At 33.2% G+C, this 12,031-nt stretch overlaps 1 protein-coding gene across 2 annotated transcripts; it reads right to left on the bottom strand.

Annotated features, from left to right (window-relative positions):
- Positions 1-2,219: 2,219 nt before the first annotated feature.
- LOC147290844 (autophagy-related protein 8f-like) lies at positions 2,220-5,310 on the bottom strand. Of its 2 annotated transcripts, none has more exons than XM_086235560.1 (6): positions 5,175-5,310; positions 4,608-4,658; positions 4,408-4,463; positions 3,601-3,653; positions 3,103-3,221; positions 2,220-2,507 (listed from the first exon to the last, which is right to left on the bottom strand). In XM_086235560.1, exons 2-6 carry the CDS (start codon positions 4,642-4,644, stop codon positions 2,419-2,421), a joined length of 354 nt encoding a protein of 117 aa, XP_086091686.1. In that variant the 5' UTR covers positions 4,645-4,658; positions 5,175-5,310; the 3' UTR covers positions 2,220-2,418. The 2 variants fall into 2 exon arrangements, with proteins under 2 accessions (XP_086091686.1, XP_086091687.1); XM_086235561.1 differs by having other exon boundaries at positions 4,608-4,655; positions 5,175-5,270.
- Between the last annotated feature and the right edge of the window lie 6,721 nt (positions 5,311-12,031).

Genomic DNA, 12,031 nt, shown 5'->3' on the forward strand with positions numbered 1-12,031 from the left:
GCAAAGTTAAGATTTTTTCTAATTAAGCAAAATAATCATTTTCTCATAAAAATTAAGAAAAAAGGTTTTTCTTGTTTGTTTTTTAAGTCCAAAACGAAAAAGCCCGTTTTCGACTAACCCACCTTAAAAAACATGGTAACAAGCTGGTCCACTTTAATGAGCCGAGAGCTCTGCACCTTCGCCAAGCACTTGACAATTGCCACTGGCAAATTGTGGCAATCATTGTCATTATATGACATTAATTATTTGAATTATAAAAAACACTCATGTTATAGTGTTACTAATTGCCACTGTGTGACCGTAACTATTTGAATTCCATAATTGCCACTATGCAACAATTACGATTTGTCAAGTTAAAAAAAAAAAACCTACCGAGCGCTCGGCACAAAAAACATGGAAACAAATATAACATGAGCTTTATTTGTACAAAATAGACCTTTTTATCATTGCAACTTTGTAAGTGGATTTGTTTATCATTAAGGGTTATAAAATAGACTTTAAAGTATTTACTTTAAGAAAAATATCTTAAGCAATGAGTAAAATTTCGGTTTTGAGAAAGTTTCGATAGAAATTTCAACGGAAATTTTTGCTAAATTTTAATTTTGACAAAATTAGACAAAAACAACGGAAATTGCTATTAAAATACGGAAATTTTGAATGAAACTTGATCATATGTTTATTTAACATATTATCTACTACATTGATAAATTGAAAAACCCAAATTATATAGTAGGTTTCATGTGATATAAGGTGAATATAATGCGCGCTGGAGGCAAATACTGTTAAAAAAATGGGTCATTAATTAATAATTATATAAATAACAACTCAAATTTATTTATATTACAATATTAAATCATGAATTAAATAAGTATTCAATAAGATGAATATAATGCGTGTTGAAGACAAATATTGTTAAATAAAAATGGTTCACTAATTAACAATTACATAGAAATGACATCTTTTTAAATGATATTTAATCATTTTAAATCCAATTATCTTTAAGGGTTTAGGTCCTTTAGAATATTTTTAATTATTTTTTATATAGAAATGTATTAGAGTTTAAAAACAACTAGACAAAACCCCAAAACGACCAAATGAAACCTCAAACCCTTTTTTTTTCTTTCCAATTGCCCAAAAGCCCCAAACCCCAAACCCCAATCAACCATAAACCTTTTTTTTTTTTTTTTCTTTTTTTTCCTTCCTTTGCCCCCGTGACTCTCCACTTCTCTAGTCTTCCCTCTCATTAGACTCACTATGTTTGGCCTTCGCTTGCTTTGTTTAGCCCAGACAGACTTTGGGTCCTCCTCTTCCAACAAACAAGACTCATTTCCAACCTTTTCTTTCTCTCTCCCAGTCCCTCATTCCCTCCATCCCTGATCTCTTCTCTCTCCTCCCCGATCTCCCCATCTTCCTCCTCTCCTTCCCCGATCTCTTCTCTCACTCCGACGACAGTTGGCGACCAAGTCAACTAGCCGAAATTTTGAGGTTTTCAGGAAATTTTCAAAATTTTCCGAAATATAAACGAAAATTGTTTGGTATTTTGATAAAATCTCCCCTTCCCCAAAAAATGAAATTTTGGCCGAAAATTTCAAAATTTTCCTCCTTGATCTTAAGCATACCTTTTTAGGTAATTCAAAGGATAAAGTTGTAATTAACTTTTTCTTTTAGATGGTGGGTGGAGTGAATATTTGGAAGATGACAATGGCTTCATACTATACATGAGCAGCGTAGTTCTAAATCCAATTATATAAATTTGAGATTTCTTCAACATTGTGGAGAGAAATATCATTAGATTTTTTTTTGTTTATTAATCAACTATCATTCATGATATTTGAACTTAAGACCTCCTCCTCCGATGAAAAAAAAAAAAAACTGGTGTCATCTACTAGACCAAACTGGTGTCTAATTAAATCTTTTACTATGTGGCTATTCTATGGTCACAGGCATTCCCATCTTGTAGGGATGGCAGTGAGTGGGCTCAACTATATGAGTGTGCTGGACAACAGGGCAGCAGCTGGGATTTATGGCTGGGCTGAAAATAAAGGTTATGGGCCTTATGGCCTTATTGAAAGATTGGTGGGTTAGCACTTCAGCATACAAACTACTCATAATCACCTACATATCCTTGAAACATAGTCTTCATGCATGACTGTGCAGTAACTCAGTTAAATTGCAAAGAAAACACAGGATTGGGAGGAAAATGAACTTTCACAAATCAATGAGAAAGGAATTATTCATTAGACTTGCATCTTTATAGGTTGCTGAAAATCTATTTACAAACTATTCCTGTACAGATAAGCACAGAGGAGACATGTATTAAAGCAGAGTACTGGAATGGTTGAAGACAATGCAACAACAATGGAGATGGGTAAATATAAAGATAAAAAAATAAAGTAAAATAAGGCAACATCTGATCTGCTATCCAAATGTGTTTTCACCGCTGTATGTCACGTAAAGAAATCCATCTTCATCCTTCTTTTCATCATAGATGCCAGACATTATTGCTCCTGCAAAACAAAAATTATATATATAATACTCTCAATCTTTCAGAAAAAGTAGACATGACTTCATGATTTCTAAAAAATCCAAGTACTATTGAAACAGTTTAATTCATATCCCAGAGTCTTAATGAACATCTTTATGTCTAAATTTGGACTTTAATCAGGAATTGGACAATTTACCATGATCAAATCATTGATCATGAATTATACTATTTTGAGTTCAATCAGGAATCAAACTATTTACCTGGATGAAATTCCAAATATTTTTGCAAAAGTAAAATTATATCCCAGAATCTTATTGAACATGTTTCCAACTGAATTTGAAAATAAATAAATAAATAACTAACTAAAATCTCTCATTGTTTTGGGAAAAAGAAAGAAGACTGTCAGAATTTCTTCAAACTCTTTCTACAATTCCAAGTAGCAAGTACTATTGCAAAGGTTTATTCATATCCCAGAACCTTATTAAACATTTTTCCAACTAAATTTTTATTACAATCAGGAATTAAACTATTTACCATGATAAAAATCCATTATCATATTGAATTTACACCATAAGCTTAAGCATCAGAGGAGGGGGAGGGAGAGGAGAACTACATACCTGTAGGTGGGAGGACATTATCCACAAATATGAAGATTGCCTTTTCTGCACTTAGTTTAATTCTCTTACGGATGACATAGACAAATTGACCCACAGTCAAATCAGCTGGAACTAGGTATCTGTCATGTAGTCAATCAAGTTAGAACTATAATAGCATTAATGTGGTATCCTAAGTAGTAGTGGGTTAATTAAAAACTTATACTACAATACAAGAAAATGAGCCCTCATTGAAAAGCTAAAGTGAAAACTAGAGAGTGAGCTTGAGAAAACTCTCAGGCATGGTCAATGGACTTCACCAAGTGACACCTTCTCCCCCTTGAAGAACAAGGTAGGACAGAGTTTAGGTACCGTTCAACACCCAGTGGATGGGTGTGTATGTTTATCCAAAAGGGGTAAAACCTCATACATTGAAAAAATGATGATGATGAAAATACAGAGAGCTTTAACCAACTCACAAAACTATTCAGAAACAGGAAGTGGCATGAAACTGATGCTTACTTTTTCCTGTCAATGTTTGGAATATCACTTCTCTCTGCCTTCTCCACAATCACCTTTGAAGCACAAAAGCAAAAATTAATAGAATATACCACAACTGTGTACTATTATGATGCATTCGAACCAATATTATCATTTTGTCATGCATCGACTGAATGCTAGACATGCACTTATTAGAAAAACATCAAGAATCGCCATCTTAATAACCATTGCCAAAAAATAATTGACAATTCAAGGAGAGACGTAAACAATTGCCCATTTATCAACTTATATCAAAGTAGCAAACAAAAACTACCAAACTACAACATAGACTATTTTGATCTGATGCTTAGTAATTGAATTTGATCTTCATGTCTAAAGGGAAAAATTCACCAATCTGGATCCAAAAGGAACACCATAAGGTTACAAAGGTTGTACCCATAACATATATAATCTTAAAATACACATGAAGAACATATAGATGCAAAAGATTCATAGTTGTAGGCTTGTAGCTCATATAGCCATTATCCCCTATTAGGCAACTAGAGTCCAATATTCAACAAAGCATATAGTGTATAAGGAACAAAAGCCCATCACATTCATAAGTACCCCATTTTGGTCATACCTCGATTGAGAAACAACACATCATAATTGATACACCACTGTTAAGGGGACTTAACAAACAATGAATTTTAGCAGAACTTACTAGTGCATCTCATATAACTTTTAGACTATAATAGCTAACCTTTTATGTGGATGGCAAAAATTGGACACACAAAGAGCACAGTGAGAAGAGAAATAGAGAATTAAAAAATAGAGCTTTGTCCTTACTGGAATTCTATCTGGGTATTTTTCTCTAATCCTTGCAGCCTCGGCACGCCTTTTCTCTGCATATGAAAGACACCGTAGGTTATGCAACTGACTTCATAGACATAAACAACCACAAATTTAATTGATGAAACTGACATACATGAAATAGACTATAATAAAGTCTTTTTAAAAAAAACAAGTATAGGAACACCAAAACTTACCAAACTCATGTGCTTGCTTGAAGGTGCTTTTTGCCATTTTTGTTGAATCTACTGCATAACAAGGATCAAATTTTAATGGCAAGCCATAACCAATTTGTTAACCAAACAATGAAATCAAATACGCAGTTGGGCACTTTAATAAGGAGAAAAGACTGATGATTACATGGGAACAATGATTATAGCGATAAAATCCAAGAAAATATACACACAAACACACACATGATAACAAAAACTAAGAATTTGATTCAAACCCAAAACCCAGAAAAGAGAACAATTGATTTCGGAGAAATCCAGGAAACATTAATAAGGCAAAGAATCGATTAATTACCAAATTCCTTGTTTGGGTGCTAAGAAATTTTGTATTATAGAAGAAAAAGGAAAAAGCCTATAATCAACAATTGGGAGAAGCAGAATAATAGTAACCCAACGTTTTGGTAACCAGAACAGATAAACAAATAACAATTCAAAGTCATCAGTCCTTTTACTTTCTTTATCTTTCTCAGAACCAAACAAACTTAATATGAAGTAAGAAAAAAAGCCGAAAAAGAAAAGTTGAAGTAAGCTTACAGAAAAAATTGGGGAAGACTGACAATCTGCTTAGTTCTTGGCTTGCATATATATAGAAGTATAGAACAGATGATTATCAGACAAAAAAAAAAAGATAAGAGATGATCAAAGATGTTTTTTATGGATATAAGCTCACTATTTAATAATGGGATGGGTCCTCTCTCCGGTGACCAATTACATGTTGCCATGTCAGAATGGCAAGGAAGGGTCCCATTCATAGCAAAACTCAACTTGCTTGTTATGAGTTTGAGTGGCTCTATATTCACGATTAAATTGTTACGTAGTATTACATTTTTTCTATGTTACAATACGTGCATATTTAATATTATTATATTTTTCTCGGAGGAAGAGAGATATTTTATTCATGATCGAAATCCTCATACAAAGACTCACACGGCTAAAGAGAAGTGGTGTTCACATCCAACCATACACATAGCAACCATGGTTAGGCAGAACAAAATGAGCTAAAGAGTGGGCAGTTTTGTTTGAATAAGGGTGCACATAAAAAGATGAGTCTATTAATTATTAGGTACTGACACATTTTTTTATTACTCAAAACACACCAAAAGCCTTATAATTCCTTTGCGGGCCATCTTCTACAAATCTGGGCGTTCATGGTCTTCGTTTGTATCAGACCCTTTCTCTTTCCCCCTCTCTTCTTCCTCTTCTCTTCTTCCCTCCCTCTCCCTTTATCTCTCTTCTCTCCTATGTCCATCTCTCTACTATGTTGCAGCTTAATTGAACTAGTTCATATCTCGAAATCTTTATCAAAGAAACTGGGTAGTACTAGTGGTCCCTCTAATTAATTGAACTAGTTCATATCTCTACAATTTCAGTTTTTTTTTTGTCAACCTCTACAATTTTAGCTAAAAGGTCTAAATCCTAAACCAAAAAGCATTTATGTGTTTTTTTTTTCTTTAGTTTCTTTTCTAACATTCTTCTGAGCCGCTTAACATAATTGGATTTAGCGTTTCAGAAAATACTCATATCAAGTATTCTACACTACTGAAACTGCAGTTTTAAAAATTGTATAGTTGCAGTTTCAGAAATTGAGCTAAAGAAACAAAAATCAAGAATCCATATCAAGTGTTCTACACCACTGAAACTGCAGTTTTAGAAACTGCAAGTTGCAGTTTCAGAAACTGAGCTAAACAAAAAAAATCAAAAACCTGCTACTGATAAGGAAGGCATGAGGGTGAAGTTGGCTTCCCTGATAACTCTCTGGGCATTGTTATAGTGAGGAACTTGGCATGTTCTTTGGCTTTGGAGGGTGGGAGAGAGTGGAGTGAAGCCAACTAACCTAGATATTACAATAAAGTGACCTAATTGTTAAATATTATAAATAGGTGTATTACATGTTACAAATAATAGGTAAAGTGTAGCCCAAATTAATTAATTCTAAAAAGATTAACACTACATGGAATAATTTGACGACAGCATCTCCAAAGAAAGTGTTGAGAGACCAACAATCCCCAAACTTTACCTTGAGTCTCAATTACTTGAGTTATTAAACTTTACTTTTAGATTCTTGAGTCTACAAACATTTCCACGTTATTCATTTCAGTCCGTTCCATCAATTATTTTCTAATTCCCGTCATATATTTGCACGTGACAAACACATAGGTCTCAAAATTTAACGCTTTTGTCCCTCAAAAGTTAGTCATATACTTATCACGTGCAAATATTTGACGGAAACTTGAAAAACAAATTTGATGAAGTTGACTAAAGTGAGTAACATAAAAAAGTTTGTGGATTCAATAATCTAATGGTGCGTTTGGATGAAATAGTTTGAAACTACTTAGGAATTCACAAATGATGGAATTTAAAATGACGTTATTTAAAATTCTAGAATTTGTAAATTCTTTTGTTTGGATAAATGTAATCATAATGGAATTTAAATACGAAATTTATAGTAGTTTTATAAAAGAGTGATGGTGATGCATGGTGGCAACAATAAAAATAATGCTTGTGGTCAGTTGACGATGGTAGTAGGGGTGATGGCCCACGAGCGGTGGAAGAAATGGTGACGGCAAAAATTGGAGTATTGGAGGTGGCGGCAACAGCGGCATTGGCGGTGGTGGCGGTGGTGTCAGTGTCGGTAGTGGTGGTGGTGGTGGCGGTGTCAGTTGTGGTGATGGTGGCGGCGGCGGTGGTAGTGGCGGCATAAGTGGTGGTGGCAGAGGTGGTGTTGGTGGTTGTGGTGTTGGTAGCGGTGGTGGTGGCGGTGGCGGTGGCGACGGCAGTAGTGGTTGTGGTAGTGGCGACAGTGGTGGTGGTAGTGGCGGCAAAGGTAGTGGTGGTGGCGACAGTGGCGATGGCGGCGGAGGTGGTGTCGGTGGTTGTGGTGGTGATGGTGGCGGCAGCGTTGGCGGTAGCAGTGGTGGTGACGGTGGTGGTGGTGGTAGCGGTGGCATGGTGGTAGTGGTGGTGGTATTGTGATTAATTGGCAAGGTGATGGGTGAATACGACTTTTTTTATTTTATAAAAACTGGAATTTTGAAAATGACACCAATTTAGGTGGAATTTAAATTTAGAATTTACAGCCTTCAAATTCCAAGTTTTTTTTCACATAGAATTTGCAAAATTTTGTATTTATGTACCCAAATAAGGAAATTAGAGCATATAATTTTTTAAATGCTGAGTTTTGTTTAAATTTCAAGTTTTTTTTTCTCCATCCAAATGCACCGTAAAAGTAAAGTTTGCATACTCAAATAATACATAGGGTGAAATTCAAGGACCATTAATATAATTAACTCATTTTTCTTATATGGACCAACCTTTTATTTATAAATAAAAAAAAAAAAAAAAAAAAGAGTTTGGGCCCTTTGGGTACAAGTTTGGGAAGCATTTAAAGGTCAATTCAATATTTAATTTTTTAAGGATGAGTTTGGTTAACATGACCAAGCTTGAGGACCGATCACTGTAGAAGAGGTTGATTCATTATCCATTGAATTAAATAAAGAGAGGGCAGCTGCTTCCTTCTTGCCATAGCCGTCTTCTTCGCACTTCTCATTGCTTACGTATCTCTCTCTTCTCTAATTTGTTTGGGTTTCGGCAATTTTTTGGTTTTTGACATTTCAGAATTATGCATTTGAGGACTGAAATGGAAGATGAAATCTAAGCACGGTAAAGCATTTATTGTTTATTTGTCTACATTTTCAAAGAGAAATATGGATGATGCCTGCCTAAAATATTAAATAAATTTTAGTATTGTTGCTGATGGCAAAATTGATATATAAAGAGGTCTCACGAATCAATCGCCTACTCAATCCAGTGATCCACTATCCGATTGGGCCGCAGGCCAACCAATGGCCCATCTTAGAAGGTCTTAATGGATCGGCCATCAAAGGTTAGGGTGGGCCAAAAACAAAGTCCAAGACAATCTCTCTAAATAAGAGGGTTTTGTTATGTTGATTTAGCTCACTCAAATACTCAATATGGGTGTAGGTGTAGCATCCCTTCATGTTGATTTAGATCTAATAAGCCTAAAGTTAAACCTATGACTATTATCCACAAGACCACAGCTTAATGTTGGATTGTCATTTTTAGTTGAGTACAAGTGGGCCTTAAACCCAGAATAATATCCACGAGGACAACTCATGGGCCAGGCCTGGTCCAGAAGTATTAGAAGAAAAGAACCTAAAAAAGGAAAAGGTCAAAAACAAAGCCGGTACAAATGTACAATAATGATATCCTATAAATATAAAAGAGTGTATAAGTGTACTCCAGCCCAACAAATTATGAAAAATGTTAAGAATTCTAACTTTTTTTGTATAAATATCCTGTAAGTTGAAAAAAAAAAATAGAGATCTCTAGCACTACTGATTAAATAATGGAGGTTTTATAACCACTACCTATAATCATAAATAAAAGGTGGTATGCAAAAATGAGAGGTTTTCCTAAAATTTAGAAAACTCACGAATTTTGGATGGAAGAACATATCATGAATCCATGATGTCCTCGCTTAAATATATATACCAAAAAAGTTGAATTTTCAACCCTGAAACTATTTGCAATTCTCAAAGCTACCCAAAAGAAGCCCACTTCTCAGTGAGGCCATCATGATCTTCCCATGTAAAATGGGCTAGTTTTCTAACCTTTAAGAAAATTGGTCATTCTTACACAGTCCTTATGAATTTGGGTCATTTGGGCATTCAACCTCAAATGAGTTACTAATAAATTTAACTAGAATGACAAATTTTAAGATACAATAATGCTAATTGTCCCACATTTTTTCTCTCACATTTGTATCCCATCTGATGTGTCATTACTTTACTGGAAGGGTATTTCCTTTTTCTTTTTTAGGTTGTATTTTTTAATTTTTAGTGTCCAATGTATGAATGTCATGTAAGATGGTATGAAATTGTGATATAAAAATGTGGTAAGTGTAACATTACTGTTTAAGATAATATGATAGGCTACTCGAGTTTAATATGAAGTGAAAGGGTTGAAACCACTATTATTTGACATGAATCCATATATATATACTATAACACGCACTAGTATAAATATTAAATATATCATGTTAGTGTCAAATACAAATAACCTTTTTTTTTCTTCTTAATCCTACTTATATATTAATAGGCTAGGTCTTCAACTCTTCATTCACAATAATTGAATATCTAATTGAATTTATCTAACCCTCTCCAGTATGACTAGTGCTCCACAACATTATGCTCACTACCTACCCTTAGGCCTTAGTTTTCTTCCCTAGTAAGAGAAAGAGGTTTTATGTGGTTGACTTTAAAGGTTTTACTGAATAATAATAATAATAAGCACGTACAATTGTACAAATCATAGACATATTGATAAATAGATCATACATATTAATTGATCGGTGTCCACGGTTATGATACATGCACAAATCCAATTTTGTTTCTCTGTACACATTTAATACAATTATGTATGTTTTCCATCACGGGATGTGTGGTGGAAGCAAAAAACTATGGTCCTAATCGTGCCGCCCTACAAATACTTCCAACATCATCTACATCTTAATTATTAATCTCCTTAAATCTTCTCAATTATTCTCAGAGAGTGACAAACTGCCAAGAATAACCAATACATTAAAAAAAAATTAATTATATATAGTCCTCACTGACCTTCAAAGAACAATACAAGAAACTACAAAATTTTGCTAGAAGTGCCTAAAATATTGAAAAGAAATCACACATTGCCGCCCACCGAAAAATGAAGGTCAAACTCAAAATGTTTGAAAGTTAACAGATAATATTACAATACATATGAAAAAACAATGAATATATATCTAATAAATTATGATCTCAATTGAATCAAGTCTCTATTATTAAAACAAATATAGACAAATAAGATGTATTGTGACTTTGTGAGTTAAAAATTTAAAATAGTTGAGATGCCATATCTTTTTTATTTCTATTTTTTGTGATATGAGAAAAAGAGATTCAAACTTAAGACATATTTTAACAAAGTAAAAAGAAATATTATTAAATTAACCGTTAATTAATTGGTAATGATTTAAACCATATATTCATAAATTTTTTTTATCTGGAGAAGAGCTAGGGAATTTAACTTTGGACATCTTCCAACATTGGAAGAAAAATATACTAGACTAAGGCCGCGTTTGGGATTGCGATGGAGAACCAAAAAGCTGCTGTGGATGACAATTCTCAATTACCTACATCAGTTTTGTTGTTTGGTAAAAAAATAAAAAACTGCTTTCCCCCACAATTCTCAACTCCCCACAGCAAAAATAGAAAGCAGGTTTCTAGGTGCTTTTGAAAACTGCAGTGAATCACAACAACAATGAATATTTTATTTTATCCATACTACCCTTATTGATTTCTATAATTTTTATTTGTTTATTTTAAATTAAAAAATATCTCCATTGTTAGTTATATTTTATATTGTGATAATTAATTATGATATTTTATTTGTACAATTAAAATTATAACATACTTAAAAAAATAATAGGAATACTTATTTAATAATTTTGTTCTTAAAAAAACTAATGCTAATAAAAATTTGTAGCCACAAATTTAAAAAATAAGTAAAAAAACATTTTAGTTTTACCAAACAAATAAGTGAAATACACTTTCAGCATCATGTCCATTTTAGTAATTATACACAGTCACAACACTTTTACATTAACATTTACCAAACACTTTGATATTGTTTTTGCACTCACAGCACTTTTGAAAACATACTTTACCAAACACTCAACTGCTTTACTTTACAGCTGGCTTTACTTCACAGCTGTTTTACTTCACAGCTATTTTTTCTCACAGCAATACCAAACTGGCCCTAACAGTTAGTTAATAGCCCAATGTTCATAATTAATTTAACAATTGATATATATTTCAAGTTAAGTTCTTGACTTACGTCTTTATTAGAACACGTAGGTTTATTTTTTATCAAATTAAATCTTATTTCTTTTTCCCCGAAAACTATCAAATTCTTAATTTACTTAAATCATAAATAAGAAGTTTTGAGCAAACTTTTTCTATATAAATCTTATGGGGTCCAATATATTGATGACTTTTCTTTTGGCCAACAATAAATGAATAAAGCTTATAGATTATTTTTCATGCGTGTATGATCATGGTCTGCCCTCGACAAAGAAAGTAGGAAGCTTTTAAATGTAGGTAATGGAGGTTATATAATCATTTTTTATAAAGGGCTCCCTAAGCTTTTTGGAAAGTGGGTTGTGGATAGGACTTAGCTAGGATATAAGTAGATTTTCTTATAAATCAATATAGATCACGAGACCAGTAAGTTTTTATTAGCTCATTAAAAGATATTTTAGCCTGACCCATTTACTTCTTTAAGGTTTATTATGGTCTAGGGTAGACTTGCAATTCTTGTATTTGTGTTTGCTTGAG

The sequence above is a fragment of the Dryas octopetala genome, chromosome 3 (genome assembly GCF_963921425.1).
Source record: "Dryas octopetala chromosome 3, drDryOcto1.1, whole genome shotgun sequence".
Classification (NCBI taxonomy): domain Eukaryota; kingdom Viridiplantae; phylum Streptophyta; class Magnoliopsida; order Rosales; family Rosaceae; genus Dryas; species Dryas octopetala.